This window comes from Fonsecaea multimorphosa (genome assembly GCF_000836435.1).
Source record: "Fonsecaea multimorphosa CBS 102226 unplaced genomic scaffold supercont1.8, whole genome shotgun sequence".
Lineage (NCBI taxonomy): Eukaryota > Fungi > Ascomycota > Eurotiomycetes > Chaetothyriales > Herpotrichiellaceae > Fonsecaea > Fonsecaea multimorphosa.
The window spans coordinates 956,031-978,335 of NW_015971642.1; the positions used below are offsets into that span (position 1 = coordinate 956,031).

Genomic DNA, 22,305 nt, shown 5'->3' on the forward strand with positions numbered 1-22,305 from the left:
TCCCAAAACCCTTTACTTCGCACGTCTACCATACCTGAACCTTACCCGCCAGAGGAGATTACAAAACATGTTACACCCGAGTCCATGATGGCTTTCACACATCAGACTTTCTGAGCACACTCTGCAAGATTTGCAGTGAGTCGCACAAATTCTTTTCACCCTCCTCGTCCACCCATGGCAAAGAACCAATTAGCAATTCTCTGGTCGATCCATCAGTGAATATGGTACACCCTGTTCCTCAAAGACATCCAAGCACGCTTTGATGCGGTCTGTACTCGTGAGTCCCAGGGTCTGTGCTTGTATCGTGAATTCCTCCCTAAACCAATGGTCGCCTGACATCGTGCCCACAAACAAAACCCACAGGCGTACACTTGGTGCGTCATTGGAGATCACGGTGAGCAACTCTTGAAGCCTTGAAAGAATCTCCTTTCCAGCATTGTAAACCGTGATTTTGAAAAGCGGTATCCGCTCCATGTTGGCCTCTAGACGAAGCCGGTATAACGCTGCCAGAGCCACGCATTGCTCAACATCATCAGGGCTCGTACGGTACTGTTCCAGAAGGGTCCTCATGATGTGCAGGAATTTGATGGTGGCCGCCTGTCGGACAGCTTCCGATACCTCGGACGTCTTCAGTACATGTAAAGCCACAAGAGCCTTTTTCATATCAACCAGTGGTTGCAGTTGAGGCCACTGAATGCTGGTGTCCGCGTCACTCTGAGGCCATAGAAAAGCTGTATATTCCGCCTCAAGGATATCCCATGTGTTGCCGTCCACCGTAAAAAGCGGGCTGCCCAGCGTCAAGGTGGCACGTTGGATATCCGAGTGGAGAACGCATATGAGATCGTCGGTATCCAATCCAGAATGGCTGTTGATAACCTCTAGCAGCCGGAGGTGGACTGCCACAGCTTCTAGGTTGTAGCACCAGGTCTCGGCAAATAGAAGAGACATGACGGCCTTGGGAAGACGAGCAAGGGGTGTTTGAGAGAGGTTCAAGCGGAGTTGCTGCATCGCCTTGTCTTTCAATTTTAGTACAACATTGAATGCTTCTGGATGAGGGTCGCATCGCGCCTTAACAGCTGCAATGCGAGCCAAGAACCCGTAGGCAGCCAGTTCATCTTGGAGAAACGTCGCAGAGGGATGCAAAGAAATTATCGATTTTGCAAGAGCCGGAGAGAGGTGTCTTTGGTCAAATTGGAGCAGCTCGTTGACCTGATAGGTGTGGGGGATGGGAAGGGTGTCAAAGGGGTCGCAGGAACCAGCGAAATGGGTGTCGATCTGAGAACGCGGCTGCCCTTGCTCTTGAAATGTATGGTACACATTTAAAGCCGAGGCCCGCAGTTTCCGTGTCCGCTGAAGTCGCTCCCATTTTCGGTGCGCAGCCACATGCCGAAACACCTGGCTCTTCTGTGATGATAGACTATCGCGATCGGCTTGGCTGTCGTGGTGTATCCACGAGTGAAATGTGGTGGTCGTGGCCATTTTCTCTTGTCCGTGTCTGCCAGTGTCTTGAAAGATTGGATGCTGTAGCAGAGAAGACCGTCGTTCGTTATATGAATATACCATTCAGACTTCCAGATCACGGCTCGGCTTCGAGCCGTGTTATCTAATCGTACCGCCGCCGCCTTACAACTATCTCTCAGGCGATGTTACTTGAGTTTTCTTAGTCATGGTCCAGTAGGAGATTGTGGAGGCTTTCACAGTGCTACAAAACACCCACCGAACCACAATATGGGATTCTTGAAGCACAGATAGTTCGGCCGAAGAGGGAAGGCACCCGTCATAGATCTCGAATCATCTGCTTGGTAAATCCGAGGCGAAGGAATTGATTTGCACTCAGCATGTGGATGGCATGAGCCTTGCCATCGTAATTTCTCTTGCTGGCCTTAAAGCAAAGGGGATTGAGGCCGAATCATCATTGACATGCTTGCTAGCCGCAGGTTTCACGAGTAGTGCCGTTTATGTTTTTTGAGGTCTTTTCTGTGGAACCTTCCATTGGTGAGGAAGCAACTTTGATGCATCGCTGTGGGCCAAAAATCCGTAACAAGCCCCAAAAACGCCATCCTCCAACAATATTTCCACCTCTAGTACTACGGTCCCCAATCAACGTGGGAGATATGTCACAATGCTTGAATGATCCGGGCTCTGGAAGCTCACTGGCAGTTAGTTGGACAACAGGTGTACTGACTACTAGTGCCCCGCCCACATCCGCGAGCAGGAAGTGTGTTGCCAATGCTTGCCCATTGGTGGATTCCTCCGGACACTCGTGTATGCACTTTGAAGACAATGCAAGGCCTTCTGGAAAAATACGAATGCGGTCGGTACCAGTACCGAGGCTTGAGATTTATCTTCCACCGACATGATCGAACAGCACGCCGACCTGTCATCCGCTAGAACAGCATCACTGACGCTGTTTTCGGCTAGCACAGTCAATTCCGCCAATATTAAAGGATGTTTCCCTGACTTTAACCGGTTTTGGACAAAGTTTTGTTTCTTCTGATTGGCTCCATTCAAGCAAATCGCATTTCGAGGAGCGCCCCCGACAGATTCAAACAGTACTTACCATGCAAAAGCAATACTGTTTCGTTAGGCCTTATCAACAGAAGAGGACGCCTTCGGCGAAGCCGATAGAATCTCTATAGTACTGTCATCCCACTGAAGCAAGAAATCTAAAGACGCTCTGTGGACCGCCGTTTTCGCGTTCTGTAGTAGGAGAGAGAGGACGAGCGAGAAACCCTTGCCATTGTTATTTGATAATGAGAGGTCTATACGTCTTCATGAATTATAGCCCGAATTTACTACTCTCCGCAGAGCCAAGCGAGGAGCCGTCTGTGGATTTCTAGAATAGTATTTTCTAGCACAGCAAACAATAGCATTTCAGGATACAAAGTGCGAGACACCATAGATTTACACTGTCCTTCTATAAATAACGAGTTCTACGCGCAAAGAACAGAGGCATCTGCTTCCGGCTTCCTCACCAGAGTGATCTGTCAGAGGCAGTCCATCATAGCCCTATGTTTCTGTCGCTGAACCGATCGCTTCATGCTTGCTTCCAGCACTTGTTGTAAATCTGGACAGCAGCATGACTGAGGCCATCAAAGGAGTTACACCAATAGGAATTTGAGGAGCTAAATAGATGTCTGGAATAACCAAAGTACTCGAGCTAAGCACTCTTAAAGCTGACGAATAAAACACCGTATATTGGAGAGATCCTGGACAACGGAGCACTGGGAGGTGGTGGAAGGAGTATTTTGAGCCTTTATGATAGTTATCGAAAGCCACGAAATAGCTGGATCCTCTTCAATATATCCTATATCTCTGTGAGTCTCGCACAGTCGTTATATTGGCATCGCTAGAAGTCAGGACCAAGGTGTAAACATAGCTAGAGCTGTAGGCAACCTCCCTGGGCGGGTTCCCAATACCATTAGGTTATTAAAACAGACCCGAGCAGGAGTTCTGGGAACTATCGAGCAAACAATCTGTAATATCTGCGAGTTATATTGTTTTAAAGAGCTACAAAACAGGAGACTACCTCTAGAGCCTCGCCAAGTCTGGTGATTGAACCATCAAGCCGATCCGACATTACTCGGGAAGAGAAGTCTCTCTTATATGGTTGTTAATAGACGCGAACATCGATTTTAGAGGCACCGTAGTGCAATACCAAGAGATACATACCACCACCGACCGGGCTCAAGGATGTTGTCGCCGTAGTGGGATTACAAGGGGTGTGACAGAACGTCCAGTGAGTGGTACCCGGGTATGTGACTGAGCGATCGACCTCACCCACGAATGGCGTACAATCAAACTCTTGACTGAAACGATACGAGGTCTGCAGATGACATGGCAACTCGTATACAGGGGCTTCTGCGCCTAGACCGCCCCCTGCGGCTTGGAACTAGAGAGGACGTCCTATAAAAGGGGCAACTGCACCCCCTCTCGCATCTTGAATACCTACAGGCTACCTCCAGCTTTTTCAATGGTGTCCCAGCTGCTTCTCTTGCACACATGTTCTTGGACCTTATGCTAAGTTTCTTGGAGAGACAAAATGTCGTTGGACAATGGGTAAAGACTGAACAGAGCGAAAGACCCTGGTGAGGTGCAGGAACAATACATGGAGTGGAAAAAAGTGGACGACAGTGGACGAGAGAGCTTCCAGATGGTTCGGTATAGTCTGTCTCCAGCTTGCGGTTCATGAAGCTCTGGACAGGTAACATCTCTTTCGGTTGCAACGATGGCGTGAGCTATCGTAAGATACATCGTTCAAGTATAGCCTGGATACCTCTACACAACTCTTGACCACCACTGACATTCCCTCTCGATAGACTACACAGTATTCTGCGCACCGTCAACAGCTCTATTCCTTCCCATGTCTTCTCCACAAGCTGGCTCTACTTTGCCAGACGATACTCCCGCAGATCCGTCGATCCCTCCGCTGCCTCTCAAATCCGGCGCGTGCGCAGTGCCTCACTCGAAGCTCACAAACTCCTCCACCACCACAGCTCGGGTGCGTTCCCTCCAAAGAAACCTCTCCTCGTCCTCCACGACCATTTTCCCATTCTCGCCCTGGCCCACTGCCATCAACCACCTCATCTTTGCCGCTTCGTCGGCGAACCCGATCTCGGTCATCACGTCGAAGTCAACGTTGCCGGGATCCACTTCCACTTTCGATCGATCTGAACCATTACCATGGGATTCAGACGGCACAGCGGACACCGGTGCACCTTTAGCATCGACGCTTGCCCTCACAAACACGAACGCCGGATCGTCGCGATGTGTGTATCGTCTCTTATACACCAGGGGCTGGTTCTCTGGGCCGGCGAGACGGTTGATCATGGGAATGTGCTTCGTCTCATAGTACGTTATGAACTCTTGGGTGGACAGGTGGGGGAGTTTAACCAGGAATGCGAAGGTTGTATGCATGGTCGCGTCTCTTTGACTTTGCGTGTTGAAGGCGCTTTGTTGAAAGGCAAATGTGTTTGGGAAAAAATCTACCTCGAATATCTTGGGAAAAGAGCTACAATGCGACAGTTGGGACCAGACTCAGGCTGCGAATTCTTCACACTCGTCAGAAAGGTCTGCACATCGTGGAGAAAGAGATCCATCTGGACCAACTCGCTGCGTGGATATTCGTTCATATGCTTCTTTGCCCTTGTGGCTAGCGGCGCGAAAAGGACACATCTCTGCAACCTTCTACACCGTCTTTTTTTTAGCCACCAAGAGAAAGCCGTCACAAGTGCTAAAGGATCCTATTCGAACCTAATCGGCTCTGGTCTCCGAGATCAGGCGAGTGTCCATCTTGGCTTTTCAGATGCTGTGGTAGTTGAAAACATGCCGCAGAACAAAAGTCCCAAGGCGCGAGACGCACTGGGAGGGAACACGTGAGCCTGATAATACAGGTCTGCAAGACGCGGAAGACGATGGGAGCGGGCCTGTAGGTTTATGATGGAGGCTTTTCAAAGGGCCAACAGTACCTGTCCATCGATGTACTGTGTGGTATGTGGATGATTTGGGATGAAACAACGATGCATGTGGGTAAGGTCAGGCAAGTAAAACCCCGGGGTTAGTGGGTAGTAAGGTAAGACTCCGTAGGTCTGAAGCCCCTCACGACAGCGACATATAATCATCAACAGCGGCGAAGACAAACAGGGCGATAATGCGGAATCAACTACGATGACAGCAGGCCATTTCGCTATAAAAGAAACCACAGGAACATCAAGAATTTGAACTGGAATTTTGGATTGAAAGCTAATTCTAAGCCATGTCTCTTCTTAAACTCTCTCCCTCTGGAGACGACGACTTGTTGAGAATAATCCCATAAGCCTCATTGATCAATCCATCATAGGATGATGCCGAAAATAAACTCTATGCCCATGCAAGAGGTATCATGTCCACGTTCCACTGAAAACGCCAACGCCGGTATGATTGACACAAGAATTGAACCCGCTCATGCTCATGTGCTTTTGGTCATTAAGAAGCCATTTAGTCAACCTCCTCGACAGTTGGGCCATCATCGCCGTGGCCAGCACCGCCAGCGCCAGGGAATCCGCCAGGGCCGCCAGGCATACCACCACCGGGCATTCCACCGGGCATACCACCTTCACCACCAGCGCCGTAGAACTTCATCATGATGGGATTGGCAACGCCCTCAAGCTCCTTCTGTTGAGATTCGTACTCTTCCTTGGTGGCGGTTTGGTTCTCATCGAGCCAGGAGATGATCTTGTCGATTTCGGACTTGAGTTTCTCCTTGTCAGATGCGTCGAGTTTCTCATCGACCTTGGAGTCGGCCAGGGTGTTCTTGAGAGAGTAGGCGTACGACTCAAGGCCGTTCTTGGCGCTGATGCGAGAAGCCTCAGCCTCGTCTTCGGCCTTGTACTTTTCGGCCTCAGCAAGCATGCGTTCGATCTCTTCCTTGGAAAGACGGCCCTTGTCGTTGGTGATGACAATCTTGTTGGACTTGCCAGTGCCCTTCTCCACGGCAGAGACGTTCATGATTCCATTGGCATCAAGATCGAAAGTGACCTCAATCTGAGGAACACCACGAGGAGCAGGAGGAATGCCGGAAAGCTCGAACTTGCCGAGCAGGTTGTTGTCCTTAGTGCGAGCACGCTCACCCTCATAGACTTGAATCAACACACCAGGCTGGTTGTCGGAGAAGGTGGAGAAGGTCTCGGACTTCTTGGTGGGGATGGTGGTGTTGCGCTTGATAAGAGGAGTCATGACACCACCAGCGGTCTCGATACCGAGAGACAGTGGCGCGACATCCAAGAGCAAGATTTCGTTGGTCGACTTGGATGAGGTATCACCAGACAAGATGGCGGCTTGGACTGCGGCACCATAGGCAACAGCCTCATCGGGGTTAATTGATTTGTTGGGTTCCTTGCCGTTGAAGAAGTCGGAGACAAGCTTCTGGATTCTGGGGATACGGGTGGATCCACCAACCAAGACGATCTCGTGGACAGACGACTTGTCGATCTTGGCATCACGCAGGACACGCTCCACAGGCTCCATGGTAGATCGGAAGAGATCTTGGCAAAGCTCTTCGAATCGGGCACGGGTGATGGAGGTGTAGAAGTCGATTCCTTCGTACAGAGAGTCAATCTCAATCGAGGTTTGTGCGGACGAGGACAGGGTGCGCTTGGCACGTTCGCAAGCGGTTCGAAGACGACGCAAAGCCCGAGCGTTGGAGCTTAAATCTTTTTTATGCTTGCGTTTGAACTCATTCACGAAGTGGTTGACAAGACGGTTGTCGAAGTCCTCACCACCCAGGTGAGTGTCACCAGCAGTGGACTTGACCTCGAAGATACCCTCTTCAATGGTGAGGAGAGAAACATCGAAAGTACCACCACCAAGGTCGAAAATGAGGACATTGCGCTCGCCCTCAGCCTTCTTGTCGAGACCATAAGCAATGGCGGCAGCGGTGGGTTCGTTGATGATACGGAGGACGTTGAGGCCGGCGATCAAACCAGCATCCTTGGTGGCTTGGCGCTGAGAATCGTTGAAGTATGCAGGGACGGTGATGACAGCGTTGTTGACTGTGCCACCGAGGTATGACTCCGCAGTCTCTCTCATCTTGGTCAAGACCATTGAGGAGATCTCTTCGGGTGTGAACTGCTTCTCTTCTCCTTTGAACTCCACTTGGATGACTGGCTTGCCACCCTTGTCGATGACCTTGAATGGGAAGTGTTTCATGTCGGCTTGGACTTCAGGGTCGCTGAATTTCCGGCCAATCAGTCGTTTGGCGTCAAAGACGGTGTTGTGGGGGTTCATGGCGACTTGGTTCTTTGCGGCATCACCAATCAGACGCTCTGTGTCGGTGAAAGCAACGAACGAGGGAGTGGTTCGGTTGCCCTGGTCATTGGCGATAATCTCAATGCGGTCGTCTCGGAAGACACCCACGCATGAGTAGGTCGTACCTAGATCGATACCAATGGCTGGTGCCATGATGACTGGAGGATTAGAGGAAAATGAGATGGGATTTGCAAGGAATTAAGGTGTATGATGAAGAGTCTTGTGAAGAAGACTTTTCGGTCCAAATAGAGGATTTGTTTTGAATGTCTGAGCTGATGGTGAGAAAGAGGAAAGGCAGAGCCTGATCACAGAGATTTATGGGAATTTGTTGTTGTCAAAATTTCGCCAAGGCGAGGGCGGGCGCAGGTGGTAGAAGCATGAAGAAGAGCGTGGAACTACGGTGACTGTTCTAGCTGCAGGACTGGTTCCCACTGGAAGCTGCCGGCCTTTTCCAGCTGCTCCATGCGGCGCCCGGAAGTGGGCTGTGAAGCTGCCTGAAGCATCGGTGCGATTCACTCTAGACGCCTTGCTTCTGCATCTTGCGCCATGGGGAGCTTTGGTTTAGGTGAAGCTGTAGCCTTAGCTCGATCTCTTTTTTTTTTGGTGAGGGATGGAAGCTGTCCCGCAGTGAATGCCTGGTTACGTCATAGCCGCCGCACCAACCACAGCCTTTTTCGGTCAGATTCCATGAGACGAGGCTGAGGTGGGTTTCGAGTCGTGATTGGAGGGGCAACGGCAAGCAAGGGAAAACAACAGAAAACAGTCGCCTGATACCCTGCATCCTCGATACCCGTCAGGAATTATTTCACGATGCTTCTATCTACTGCTAACCAGCGTCAGCATGATGAAACAGCTGCGTTCAAACAACATCATCCAACTCTTTCTCCCTCTTCTGACGTGAATCATCGTCACTATGCCACTCACCCAGCCACTTACTTGCCATCCAAAGGGCTCCACTGTACTCGGTAATGGTTCAATATCCCCACCAATGCATGCGACATTTCCTCCCCGCCGAAAATTCATACAGAGCATCCAAAAGAGTGTGCTAGAAGCTGAAGGTAGTGCGGAGGCTCGCCGCCTAGGAACTGTTCTTCCGTCCCACCCATAGCCCTATGTGTTCCCATTCGTTCTTCCATTGCCTGCGTCTCTCCCTCATTACCCATCGTGGTAGCGACCAAGGACAGAAATTGAGGGCATGGTTAAAAGATCAGCAATATTCTCTCGCGAAATCATGCAACAATGTTGTCAATCCCTCTTGGAAATTACTTCACCCTATCCTCACCACAAGGCGAGTCCCGGCCTTGGCTGACACTCCCCCAACCCGCGACCATCCGTCAGCCAGCGAATCCTCAATGCATGCTGGACATGCTGATACTATACCAATGAATGTAGCTGGCTGTTGCCTGATTGACCGTGGTCTGCCTACACGCAGTCATATAGTTCGGTTTATGCGGTTATCATGGCAGCTATCGCAGTTGTTGTTGCCATGACTTGCTTGGTGGCCGTTTGTTCCCACTAGTAGTTGCAATAATTCCATATGAAGATCCTCGAGAGATCAGAGTTATGTTTGAATAAACAGTGCCATGTTGAAATTTTCATCGAATTTTCATCAGTGTTCAACTCATCCGTTGAGCTTGAAAGCTCTATGGCCTCACTATCAGCATCCCATCTGCATGGCCGGAAGAATCATTCCTGGAGCGCCATACAGTTCCGGCCAATCCTAAAACCTTTGTAATGGCACTTGTGTGTCGACCGCGAAATCAGAGGACAGGGAGCCCCATACCTAGTAGCTACCTACCTACTCGCTAGATACACATGTTGATGCGGATAATGGGTCCGAGTGTCACTCCTTAGCGAGCCTTTCACGTGGGGTTGAAATCCCAAAGAGGTTAGCTGGATTCTGCTGCTTGGCGCGCCGTCGCGAAGCGCGCAACTCTCCAAACTCGAAGGTCTGCCCGCCAACAACTACCGCACTTTGCGCACTCGCCATCAACTGCACTTACGGTCTGAACACTGTTCCTCAGCACTTTGAAACCTTGGAATATCCTCCGCCCATATCCTCTGCATTACAAAATGTCCGCAAACGGCGAGACCGTCCCCAAAGACGTGAGCGAGGTGACCGACACTGGCAAAGGCAAGGGCAAAGCGGTGGAGCAACCTGAGTTGATGGAGGAAGACGATGTCGATGATGAGGAAGAAGAGGAAGAAGAAGAGATTGAGGTCCGTCCACATCACCCAGACGTCACCTTCTGGATCACTCTGACATGATGTTTTCTGTAGCAACTCGAAGCCGAAGCCGACGAAGAAGGTACAAATCTACCCCGTTGAGAACAAACTTTAACACGACCACCCTTGTGATGGCAATCGCGCATCAATTTGCTGTCACTTTTCTCCCCAACTATTCCTTGTTCACGGCATTCTGGAAAGGCTCTCCAAACTGACTTTGACATTCAGATGATGAGATGGAAGCAATTGAGCTGGACAACATTGTCGAAACCCGAACTCGTCGCAAGCAGATCGATTGGGCCGAAGCCGAGCAGAAGTCAAAGGACGCCGGCGACGACTTGGATGACGACGATGACGACGATGACGAAGACTTCGAGGAACCCGAAGACGATGATGAGGAGATGAAGGGTTGAGGTCGCTGGGGCGTTGTTACGCATCTTCTGAAGAGCATTGGGATATCACCGGTTCATGGCTGCGTCGGCGGCCAATGCGAGGGTCTTGCTTCAGCTCTCCAGGATAGAATCACCCGAATATGTGATTCGAATTGCGATGCTAAAGGGTCCCTTGGGCGCATATCCACAATTGACCCGCGGACCCTCGTCAGCGGACTCACGTTTACCTAGTTCCATCCATCGGCCAATTTGACATGGCATTGAAAGCATTTCTTCGGCAGGCAAAAAGAGATACAGGCGCTTGGGGGTGAAGAATCAATCTGCCACACGGCAGGCCCTGGAAAAGCGATCAGCATGGGGTCTTGCCCCTCATGGCAAGTGATAGACTTGTTGGGTGGTTGATTTGCTGCCAGCAGACGGCTTCAGAGGATCTGCAATTCCTCTCCAAGCAATTCCTTGTAAGGAAGAGCGAAGAAATTCAAAAAGCAACAAAAAAGTGCTTCTTCCATCCAGACAAAGCTTGGATCGATCTTTTTCCCGCGTTGCATTATCCCTCAGAGGACAAGATATATCTCTCTCATCTGTTCCGGACCCCTGTACTCGGCACGGTATATACAATCCTTTGTCCGAAAATGCCACCACCAACGACATGGGTTCGTATTCGCCTTTACAACCACAACCGCACCTCCCGCCTGTAGCCCCGATACCCGGCTCGTAGCCCATGCTGTTCTCCACCCCTTTCTATGGATCTATGGATCCATTCTCTTAATCAATCCCCGTCCAACCCACCCAGGCATTTTAAGACGACCTTCCCCAACTTCCCCCTTCCCATTCCCCGATGAAAAGGTATTTCGGGCCGCGTCCTCGGTGGCTTCAGTCCTCTCAACACGGCCCCGTTTCTCAATCGAATCTCTCTTTTTGATATATGGGGGAGAGAGAGCGGTTGACGAACATTGCGAGGAAACTTTAGAATGATAGTTGCAGGAAAAGGGGAGGGGAGAACACAACGGACCAAGGACCGAGAGGTCCCGACTACCTACCTAGTTACTATTCAGGTACTTAGAGAGGTTGATTTCTTCCTGAAATATCGATTCGGGTTCTGGGGTTACGAGTATTACTCGGCACTTGTAGTAGGCTCTTCTTCAGTCCAGGGAGATACCCTGTCGTAAACCTCCGATCAGTCGACGGGTCCACGTCCGATTTTCAATCATCGACAGCACCAAGCTGCGACGGCGACTCAACCGTAGCCAGGACCACAAGCACTCGGCTGTCCATGTCATGTCGCCTTTCTTCCAGCGATTCTTTCTCTGTTGTTCGATCCTTATTTCTCTCATGCATTTCATGCTCGTCATACCGCCTTTTGGGTGGTTCCATTTCCTTTCCCCTTTTCATTTCACTCATTCCGCCGACTCAACAAAGCGTAGTCTCGATAGACCGCTTGTCTCGTTCATGGTCATGACTTTTGCCGCGACCTTTGCCCTCTCCTGCGCACTGGCCCTGCCCCTGAGCGCCATCACTGGATCTTTCGAGGTCCCTTTCGGCCTTGGGCTCCCAGCCCTCATAGGGCTTCCCGTCCTCTTCTTCATCCTCATAGGAAGATTCATTCTGTCCACCGCGACAGGAGTGCCCATCCTCTGCTGCCTGCTCGGACTTCCTGACCTGTTCCTCGATGGGGTGGGAGACCTCCCCCTGTTAGGAGTGGCAGACCTGTCCCTGATCGGAGGACGAGACATGTCCCTGATTGGAGTGCTCGTTCGACCCCTGCCGGTAATCCCCGTCCCGTTCACTGATGAAGGGCCAGGCGTGTTGCCAATTGGAGTTTCTGACCAAGCTCCGGCTGGAGCGTCTGGCTGATTCTCGATTGGGGTTGCCGCTCTGCTTTCTCTTGAGGGCTCGAGGTCCCGCGATACCGCCTTGCCCTTTTCGCTGGGGACCACGGGATCTCTTACGACCTCCTTGCCCTTTCTGCTGGGGATCACAGGGTCTCTCACAACCTCCTTGCCCTTTCTGCTGGGGAGCACAGGGTCCCTCACAACCTCCTTGCCCTTTCTGCTGGGGACCACGGGGTCCCTCACAACCTCCTTGCCCTTTGGACTAGAGGGCCCGGGGTCGCTCACTTCCGCATTGCCTTTTCGATCTGCCTCGGCTCTCTCTGCTTCCATCTGCCTCTGCCTCTGCCTCCAAGCCCCTATGGCTGCTATTTTCACGAGCAGCGTCTCTTCTCTCTTCTTTCTCTTCTTGGCAGGTAGTTCTTCTTCCAGCTCCTGTTCCAATTTCTCTTGCAATTTGTCCGCCATTTCTCGTTCCAGTGCTTCTTGCGTTTCTTTTGCCAGTTCTTCCAGTTCTTCCGCCAGCTCTTCTGCCAGTTCTTCTAGTTCTCCTTCCCTCAGATATTCCAGTTCTTCTTCCGATTCTTCTTCCGATCCTTGTTGCCACTCTTCGTCCGATTCCTCTTCCGATTCCTCTCGAAGTTCTTCAACCGATCCTACCTCCAACTCCTCTTCCGAGCCGACTTCCCATTCTTCTTCGGAGTCTTCTTCCGATTCTTCTGCCCATGGCCCTTCCCATTCTTCCCAAGGCATCAGCCAACGCTTCAAAACGCAGTCCCTGCATTGCCAGTACTTTAGCGCCTGATCCGTGTCTGGGGTCACATCTGGAAGAGGACCGTCAAAGTATGCACGCAAGGGTAAGTTCTCTCTGATGTAAGCCAAAATCATGGCTAAGGCACATTTCTTATGATATTTGACCCCGGGCCACTCGCAGTCTTTAAGGACGCAGTAAGTCGTGTCCCTGTGCAAACGCTCAATCGGCAGTAGGCAAGCACCGCACCTAAATTCCCTTGAAATTTGGGGTTGAGGTGCTTTATTTTCTTCGTCTAGCTCTGCTTGCGCCAGTGGTGGACTGTCCGCGTGCATTGGAGTTTCCGACTGTGGATGGCCTGTGCCAGTGCTCTGGGTGTCGTGCTCTGCGTTTCTGGCGGTACCCTTCTTTGAGGTAGCGTGGACCGGGGTACTCGTCCCAACCGATTCATGCTGCTCAGATACAGGTGTCGTGCTGGGCGCACAATCAGGGACCACTTCGCATATCTCCATTGCTTCCGCCGATGTCTCGTGTGGCGGATCTTGGAAAATTAGCTCATTAACGTCCGCAACCACATTATCATCAATAACATGCTTTTCTTTTAACCTGCCCAAAAAGTCAAAGAAGACTTGCCACAGCTCATAGTCCCCGTTCTTTAACCATGTTCTCTCCTTTCTGACAAATCTAATAAGAGAATTCGAAACATATCGAGAATGCTCAAGATATTCTTCCATACGGTGTCGGTCCCAGCGTTTGGTGAGCTCGCGCTTGTGCTTGCTCCAACCCTGTTCGTCGGCCAAAGCATCAAGCCTTTCCATATGCGCTGTGATTTGCCAGCTGTTATCCACTTCGTCGTCTGAATCACTCCCTGGGTCTTCACTGGGAGAGACTTGTCGATGTGTAATGGAGGTCCAGACATTTTCGGGTTCATCGTACATTGTCTGAAGGGGCACAGCTTTGGCCTTTTTGCGATTAGGGATTCGGAAGTCAGGGACTTGCGACGCCAACGGATAGCGTGGAGCCGATTTGGCTGGCGCAAAAAGCTCGAAAGGCTTGTTACCGCCAAAAAGAGGTTGTAGAGGGGGTTCTTCGCCTGTCAAGCTGTGATCGCCGTCTAATGAAAAGGCCTCATCGTCCTCCTTTTTCCCGACACTCGCGACGGTATCGACTTTTATTTCGACTTGAGTCAACTTCTTTGTTTTCTGGTCTCGGCGCTGCGCTGATGGTGAGAAGACATATTCCGCATGGATGGACTTGAAATGGGACAGGAGTTCCTGCAATCTGTGCGTCTCCCACGCTGCGCATATTGGGCAGCCGTACCCCCGAACCACGGTATTGCGGAACTCTTGAGTGGCATTTGCGTGCCCTGAAATCGTCCCAGATAAGTCATAGCGCACTTCCAGACCGTCCGGTGGCTCCTGGGGAAGAGTGTGCTGTTCTTTTTTCCTCCTAGCAGGCAAATAGATCTTCTTCTGTTTTGGAGGCACGTGAAACGAGTCAAGATCCAAGCCTTTGCCCCGCTTGCTGGTAGGTTGGGAGTCGACATCAGGTAGCTCCCAATATGATGTCACCTGGAGACCGTATTTGGTCGCGTAGGTACGACCTTCATGCACGTAAAACACGCTGAGCGCGACGTTTGGGTCAAGGGCTCGGGGAAGATGGGTATATCTTGCGACAAGGGCCCCTTGCACTTCTTCAAGGCCCATCTTCCTCATCTCCGGGGTGTAGTGATTCCCATCGCTCCTCCCCATAATTGGTATAGGAGGCCACACGCAGTCAGCGGTGCAGGGTATGATCTTGAGTTCAAGGAAATAACTGTGGGTAATTCCGGGAACCGATCTTCCATTTTCGTCAAGGATGGAAACCTCGAGATCTGTCCTTCTGACAAGGAAAGGATCCTCTAGTTCCAGAGAGACATAGTACCCTTGCGCGCCATCTTCTGTGCGGCTTACACGACAACGTGATGATTTGGTGACAAGTGGTAGTGTCGTGGACCCATCGCGGTTGTCCCATATTGTCAGATGACACAGGCATTCAACGTAGCTGCGTTTCTGACGTTTGGCAAGCCTCTCGGTGTCGGTGAGAGCATTGGTTCTGTAGTTCAGTTTCCTTCTGATGCTATTTAGATTGAGCGTCAGGTTGGCACCAGGGTAGTCGTGGGCTTTGTCTAGAATGCCTCTAACGCTTCGGCGCATAGTGCGCTCGCCCTTCGCTGCGTTTTTGCCTGATGGGTGACTTCTCGACGACATATTGAACGTTATTAGTTCGGATTGACTCGAGGTGATGAAAGGGGTTTCCGCAGTTTCCGCTCCGTCCACTACAACACCCTTCACCTCCCAGTCTGGCTCGGTCGCGCTCGAGATCGCGCCACCTGTGGCCTTGTCGATGTTTTGCGTATTTGCAGACACGTTGGGACTCGGTTTCAGAGCCGCCGGTTTCTCCTCGCCCCACGCCGCGTGCTGCTTTAATGCAAGCGAGATATTCCTCTGTAAGAAGGATTTCTGACGTGTGCTTTGCCAATAGAGCTCAAATGTGGAATCTCCGGTCACCTCTCCGGACAATTGCGTTCCTAACCCTGAGTACCTGAAGCGATAAGGAGAAGTTTTCACATGCATGTTGGTCAGCCGAAATTGACGTGTTGCTCGACGCGGTGTCCGACGTCCATTTCAGCACAGAAGGACAACCGCAATTGAAGAGCCGGAGGCCAACTTGACCATAGATCAAATACAGGTCAACAATACAGCCAAGAGATGTGGAGCTGGTCCATTTTCGGCTTGCAAAGCACTTTGACATCAAGTAAAAATTGGGCTATGAGCCGGCCTGATTTTGTGTCTGTCACGACGTAGCGCAGTATGCACACGTAGAGCGCCGTTCAGCTCAGTGTGTGCCTACGTACACTTTTGAAGCGAAATTGTAGATGTTATGTGTGAATCTGGCGGCAGAGGGAATCTGGGCGTCTGTCCAAGTCCCAAGGGCCATCAGGGCGGAAAGGGGCATGGGGTGGCAGCACTGAGAGATTCGTGACATGTCATTTGAACAGGATACTAGCCTGACGTACCCCTGACCACGGAGAGACTTCTACCTGGCCACTGACATGACTTCCAGTGGTTGGTGGCGCTGTCTGACGGCATATCTGCCGCCGTCTGACACGTGTGTCAAGCTTTCCGCTCAAAGGCCAAGCGCATCTCAAGTTCTCCACCTGGCATCTTTCAAGTAATTATTATCGTCCATATACCTACCTAGGTACTGGGTATGTTCGACAGAACGCAATTCGTGAACTTTCTCCTCTGCCACTTTCTCGTCGTTAAGCGATTTGTATGGGTATATCTGCCATGCAACATCTCGCCTCTCACCATTCGTAAACCTTCCTGTGGCCTAATCTCTACCTGCTCCATATCTGAACCACCTTAGCTCTCCGCTAACATAGCCTCGACCGCTATATTGCTTGAATACACTTTGATATCGGGACTTTGAGGTAAGCGTACTTCGTGAATCAACTCGAAAAGCACGGAACCAACAATTTCCTTGGTTCGGAAAGCGACTTATGCAATTGCCCGTCCACAACGAAGCAGAACATCCCTGTTTATCCGGGACCTGGAAGAGATGTTGATGGAACCAATGACGACAAAAACGGGCAGGAAAATCTTCCATTAAGCCATTGTCCAAGAAAATTGCTTCCAGAGTTCATCTCTTTATTTGTCGAAAAATATTGTGACGACAACAAAACTTAAGAATAGGCTGTAAGAATAGCTAGTTGCGGATATAAGGAACGGAAGGTGAAAGAAGGGCAATGTGGGTGTAGATGCCTAGGTAGGTATCCTTGCATGCCAGCAGTAACAATGCGTGGACACACGATTCTCACAGAAGCCTTCGAACAGAAACCTTCGAACAGAAGCCGTGTATGATGTCGGTTCCGAACAGATAACACATTGTGTTTGGATAGCCCCAATTGGAGAAGGCAAGAATGTTAAAGAATTTTGACGTGCACGGTTGAAGCGCCCATTCAACTCGGGTCTACTTTTGAAAGTCAATCAACATTCATCCTATTGCCATTCTGAGTCTCCGTCCCAATCTGCTGTGCTCCATTTCTCTCGCTCTGAATTTCACTCCCGTTCGGAGCCGGGAGCTCTGTCTCCCCCATCAGGCTCGTCTGTATCTTTGCACTCTGGCATCCAGGACAGTTATGCACAACCTCGTGCGCGAATAAATCACAGTCAATACAGAAATGCCTCCTGCAGACAGGACACTCATATCTGCCGGTACTGGTCGTTGGAGGGTGGACTGCTGTCGATGACTGATGTGGCTTTGGAACCGGAGGGAAAGGCTTCAAACAAGCGAAGCAGGCAGTACTGCGGTAAGCCTTTGACCAGGGGACTTCAAGCCAGTTGACAAGAGGGAATAGATGGTGATAACTCCTCGCCAAATGAGTACTTAGGATGAGCGTCAGCCCGCACACAGGGCATTCGCTGGGCAGACTGCAGACTTTGGCACTGCATCGTGAACACAGATACCCGTCTCTTCTGGGCGTCGTGTGACAAGCACATAATGAGGGATGATCCTCCACAGTTCGCGAAGGGAAACCCATCATTAAGAGCGAGGGGGCAGTTTTGTTGGCACTGTCATGGGTAATCGGCGGAGTCGTCACAGCCATGTACAACTCGCGAAAGTGTTGTTCATGTAATACGACTCCGTAGGGCGACAAATCGCCGTCATTTGTCCTAGAGACAAGTTCAGCGCAAATGGCGACTTGCGCTGCAAGGCCAATGACCGTAGCACGAATCTTATCATGGACAAGACTGCTGATCGTGTTGTGGATGTCGCCTGGATCTGAAGTGTGTAAGGCGCCGAATACCAACAGTATCTCACGGGTCCCATGGCTGGGCGAGTGGAACAACCCTGCTCTTGCCATCTCAAGCGCATTTTCTAGCGAAGGACTGCCTTTGGGCTCTTCCTTACGATATTTCTGGATCGCAGACAAGTGATTGTTTGGGTTGCCAGACATATCACTGATCCTGACAGCGACACCGTCGCGCATGCCTATTATCCCAAGCTGAGAAATCGGGTTCTGCTCGAAAAATTCGCGGATGAAGGATTCGGTATAGGAGAGTGTGAGCAGGTAACGGGTTGGACGAAGGTCTTTCTCGTTCATGGAGAGGGACATGTCGAGGATGAGGATCAGATGGCGGATGATACCGCGCTGGAGAGGCGTGGTATCTTTGAGGAGTCTGCAGGAAAGCCATGGTGAGATAGGTCAAATGAGGTGCCCTTTGTATCCGTTGGAGACTGTTCTCTAGTCTCTCGCTGGTGGCTCCCATTGCTGGATCGATTGACCTACCTTTTCCTCTTTCCCGCCTCAAGGAGACCCTCAACGGCGCCTGTGATACTTCCATCGGCGCCTTCAACGAGCAAGTCCCAGGTTCTGGTTACCTCAAAATTCGATTCACGAGCATTTGCTCTTCGAGCCGCCGCACGGCCGCGAGTGGAGGCTCTGGGCAAGTCGTCATCTGATCCATCGGCGACATATTCGTCCCCTGATGCCGGCATCACATGGATGGGGAAGACGCGCAAAGGGAGGTAGGAAACGATCTAGTTTGGATACACGGTGTCGCGTGCAGGACGAGGCTTGATGTGGTAAGGCTGAAAATCATTTGGAGCTGCAGTTGGAGATGATGCCATGAAGCCCCGCCAATGCAACAGTCAGTCACCAGCTCGCCAGGTACCTACAGAATAAGTCGACTCAATTGGTAGACATCCCACCTTCGTAGTGCTTATACTGGCCAGTCGTTGGGATACTTTGAAGTGACTGCAGATCTATTTGCTGCCTTAGTGAAGGAGGGCTTTGATGCTCGAAGTCAGATTTTATTCTTGTTTCACTTCCACGCTCAAGGCTGGACCTGTTATCGCGGGCACGAAACGAACCATCTGCACCTTCTCGCTGCGTACTAGATTCAGACAACCTGCATTCTCTAGATCCCTCGATCTAAAACCCTTCCAAGTTCGGTTTTGCTCAGCAGAGGCAAGAAGAACCATGGCAGCCCCCACCGACCGAGATATCCTGCCGGATACAATAAAACCGCTCAATTATGACTTGTCCCTCTACAATCTTGAGTTTGGTGGAAACTGGAGCTACGATGGGACAGTCAAGGTCGACTCAAAAGTCAAACAAGAAACGCAAGAGTTGGTCATAAATGTCAAAGAGCTAGAGATCAAAAAAGCAGAAGTCCTGAGCAAAGATGGCGGCGCTACAATCACGTCAATGGCCGACGTATCATACGACAAGAAGAGTGAGCGAGCAACGATCAAGTTCTCCGGGACAATACCATCTGGTGACGCTGTGTTCGCCATCCATTTCAAGGGAATCATGAACAGTGCAATGGAGGGCTTTTACCGATCCAAATACAAGCCTGCTGTCACCCCAGCCTCGGGGACCCCGACAGATGGAGAGCACCACTACATGTTCAGCACTCAATTTGAAGCTTGTGCTGCTAGAAGGGCATTCCCTTGCTTTGATGAACCAAACTTGAAAGCATCTTTCGAGTTCGAGGTTGAAATCCCAGAGGATCTAGTTGCGCTCAGTAACATGCCCGAGAAATCCACAAGCAAGGGGAGCAAGGATGGTCTGAAAAAGGTAGCATTCGAAAAGACGCCGGCCATGAGCACATATCTCGCAGCATGGGCCATTGGTGATTTCGAGTACGTCGAAGGTTTTACCGAACGCAAGTACAACGGCAAGCCCTTGCCCGTCAGAGTCTATACTACCCGTGGGCTTAAAGAGCAAGGTCGTTTTGCCATGGAACACGCCCACAAGATCCTTGACTATTTCTCTGACGTTTTCGGCATCGAGTATCCTCTGCCCAAGTCAGATCTGCTAGCAGTCCATGAATTCGCAATGGGCGCGATGGAGAATTGGGGCTTGGTGACTTATCGAACCACGGCTGTTCTGTACGACGAAGAGAAGTCTGATGCCCGTTTCAAGAATAGAGTTGCATATGTTGTTGCTCACGAGTTGGCACATCAGTGGTTTGGCAACCTTGTCACAATGGACTGGTGGAATGAGTTGTGGCTGAATGAAGGCTTCGCTACCTGGGTCGGTTGGCTAGCAATCGACCATCTCCACCCGGAGTGGAAAGTCTGGAGTCAGTTTGTGGTGCGTAAGATGTCCAGAGGTATTGTACCCATTGTTGCCCTTGTTGACGAGATGACTCCAGGCTGAAGCTGTCCAAACAGCTCTCGAACTCGACTCATTACGCGCTTCTCACCCGATTGAAGTCCCCGTCCGCAATGCTCTCGAGGTCGATCAGATCTTTGACCATATTTCGTATCTCAAGGGCAGTTCTGTTATCAGAATGTTAAGCAACTACCTGGGCCAAGAGATCTTTTTGAAAGGTGTGGGTGATTATCTCAAGATCCATGCTTATGGAAACGCCAAAACCAATGATCTCTGGGCAGCCCTTAGCGCAGCCTCTGGGCAAGATGTTCAAGCGTTTATGGATCCTTGGATCCGTAAGATTGGTTTCCCGGTGGTCACAGTAGCAGAAGAACCTGGCCAAATATCTATACGCCAATCAAGGTTTCTGACCACCGGAGATGTCAAGGCTGAGGAAGACGAAACCATGTGGTGGATTCCTGTTGGCCTGAAAACCGGTACCCCTGTCAAAATTGTCCACAGTGCTTTGACACAGAAGCAGGACACCGTTCGAGATGTGGACGATGCATTTTACAAAATCAATGCTGATCAGAGCGGCTTTTATCGCACGAATTACCCACCGCAGAGGCTTATGAAGCTCGGGGAAGCTCACGAACATCTTTCGATCGAAGACAAGATTGGTCTGATGGGCGATGCAACTGCGTTGGCAATTTCAGGAAATGGTACAACGGCTGCTCTCTTGTCTCTCCTAGAAGGCTTCAAGGATGAAAAGAGCTTCTTGGTGTGGCAACAGATCGCCAGCTCACTATCGAAAGTGCGGCAAGTATTTGCATCGGACAAGGAAATTTCAGCGGCGCTGAAGAATTTCACCCTCAAACTGGTCTCTCCAGCTGCAGAGGCAATAGGCTGGAACTACCCTGAAGGTGAAGACTGGCTCACTGGTCAATCAAGAAAACTCCTACTCAGCACCGCTGCTGGTGCCGGCCACCAAGGAATCATCTCTGAAGGGCAGAAGAAATTCGCAGCCTGGAAATCCGGCGATGAAAAAGCCATTCATCAAAACCTTCGAGGCGTGATATTCAACTTGGCAGTCGCGAATGGCGGCCAAGCAGAGTACGACGCCATCAAACAGGAGTTCATCAAAACTACCAGCGTTGATGGTAAAGAAATTTGCATTCAAGCACTTGGCCGCTCAAAGAACCCGGATCACGCATGGGATTTGCTAGACTTTGTCACCTCGGAAGAAGTCCCTCCACAGGATGCACACGGAGGTATTATCGCCGTTTCCAATAACAACACGACGCGGAATGTGGCTTGGGAGTATACGAAGCAAAAATGGACCCGAGTCTACAAACGACTGGGAGTGACCACTGTGATTATTGACAGATGGATCAAGTCAGGTCTGCCCAAGTACTCGGATCTCAAAGTGAGGGATGATATCGAACAATTCTTCAAGGATAAGGAGACCGGGCAATTCAGCAGGAGTCTGGTCATCGTGCATGATACGATTACAGGGAATGCCCGATACAAAGATCGCGATGAGGCGGAGTTGTTGGAGTGGTTGAAGGTACACGGGTATGCCTCGTAGAGCCACGGTGCATTCAACAGCTAAGAGCGAAGGCGAAGCATGGCGAAGGAGTGGATTGTTGCCTTGATCAGGCTTGAGTATCAGGGGAGACAGTGCGTATACGTAGTGGCACGATGAATAGATTAGGCACTGCGCACCTCGGACTCCTCGGCGAGCTGGGTAAACCTCTTATTTGGAGTGACCAGTGAGTTTATGGCCCACGAGACCAAGTCTCGTGGGTGTGAACATGTGTGCGGTAGGCACCTGTACTGCGATTTGCAGCGGCGCCTGATGAGAATAGTTGAATGCCAGCTGATGAGAGAGTCACGCAGTCACCGGCAAACGCAGGCTTTCTTGTTTGTGGCTTGGCACGTGATCTGCCCCGACCTTGTCATCGTCAGCCACTCCGGAACGTTTCTCTCTGACAGGCTTCAGCCGCCCAATTACAAGGACCTGCAGACGTGACAAAGGAGCCTGAGCCTGCGCCTAACTGCCTAACTGCCTACTACGTTGCCACTCTTTCATCTCCAAGTAGCGGATCTCAAAGTCCAAGTTGGCCGCAAACGCCAGACACCAGATTCGTTTTCACATCAATTCACCCTTTAACT

General features: G+C 50.8%; 7 protein-coding genes across 7 annotated transcripts; 2 read left to right on the forward strand and 5 right to left on the reverse strand.

Moving 5' to 3' along the window:
* Window positions 1–189: 189 nt before the first annotated feature.
* Z520_05061 (uncharacterized protein) lies at window positions 190–1,479 on the reverse strand (the record flags this gene model as incomplete). Its single annotated transcript, XM_016775565.1, has 1 exon — window positions 190–1,479. The coding sequence occupies one exon, from the start codon at window positions 1,477–1,479 to the stop codon at window positions 190–192; it is 1,290 nt and encodes a 429-aa protein (XP_016633608.1).
* Window positions 1,480–4,461: 2,982 nt separating this feature from the next.
* Window positions 4,462–4,917, reverse strand: Z520_05062 (uncharacterized protein; the record flags this gene model as incomplete). Its single annotated transcript, XM_016775566.1, has 1 exon — window positions 4,462–4,917. One exon carries the CDS (start codon window positions 4,915–4,917, stop codon window positions 4,462–4,464), a length of 456 nt encoding a protein of 151 aa, XP_016633609.1.
* A 1,059-nt stretch (window positions 4,918–5,976) lies between these two features.
* Window positions 5,977–7,938, reverse strand: Z520_05063 (hsp72-like protein; the record flags this gene model as incomplete). The annotated part of the gene is made up of 1 exon (XM_016775567.1): window positions 5,977–7,938. The coding sequence occupies one exon, from the start codon at window positions 7,936–7,938 to the stop codon at window positions 5,977–5,979; it is 1,962 nt and encodes a 653-aa protein (XP_016633610.1).
* A 1,920-nt stretch (window positions 7,939–9,858) lies between these two features.
* Z520_05064 (uncharacterized protein) lies at window positions 9,859–10,424 on the forward strand (the record flags this gene model as incomplete). Its single annotated transcript, XM_016775568.1, has 3 exons — window positions 9,859–10,005; window positions 10,066–10,093; window positions 10,240–10,424. 3 exons carry the CDS (start codon window positions 9,859–9,861, stop codon window positions 10,422–10,424), a joined length of 360 nt encoding a protein of 119 aa, XP_016633611.1.
* Window positions 10,425–11,800: 1,376 nt separating this feature from the next.
* Window positions 11,801–15,598, reverse strand: Z520_05065 (uncharacterized protein; the record flags this gene model as incomplete). The annotated part of the gene is made up of 1 exon (XM_016775569.1): window positions 11,801–15,598. The coding sequence occupies one exon, from the start codon at window positions 15,596–15,598 to the stop codon at window positions 11,801–11,803; it is 3,798 nt and encodes a 1,265-aa protein (XP_016633612.1).
* Window positions 15,599–17,010: 1,412 nt separating this feature from the next.
* Window positions 17,011–18,527, reverse strand: Z520_05066 (uncharacterized protein; the record flags this gene model as incomplete). The annotated part of the gene is made up of 2 exons (XM_016775570.1): window positions 17,011–18,208; window positions 18,319–18,527. 2 exons carry the CDS (start codon window positions 18,525–18,527, stop codon window positions 17,011–17,013), a joined length of 1,407 nt encoding a protein of 468 aa, XP_016633613.1.
* A 484-nt stretch (window positions 18,528–19,011) lies between these two features.
* Window positions 19,012–21,718, forward strand: Z520_05067 (uncharacterized protein; the record flags this gene model as incomplete). Its single annotated transcript, XM_016775571.1, has 2 exons — window positions 19,012–20,130; window positions 20,192–21,718. 2 exons carry the CDS (start codon window positions 19,012–19,014, stop codon window positions 21,716–21,718), a joined length of 2,646 nt encoding a protein of 881 aa, XP_016633614.1.
* Between the last annotated feature and the right edge of the window lie 587 nt (window positions 21,719–22,305).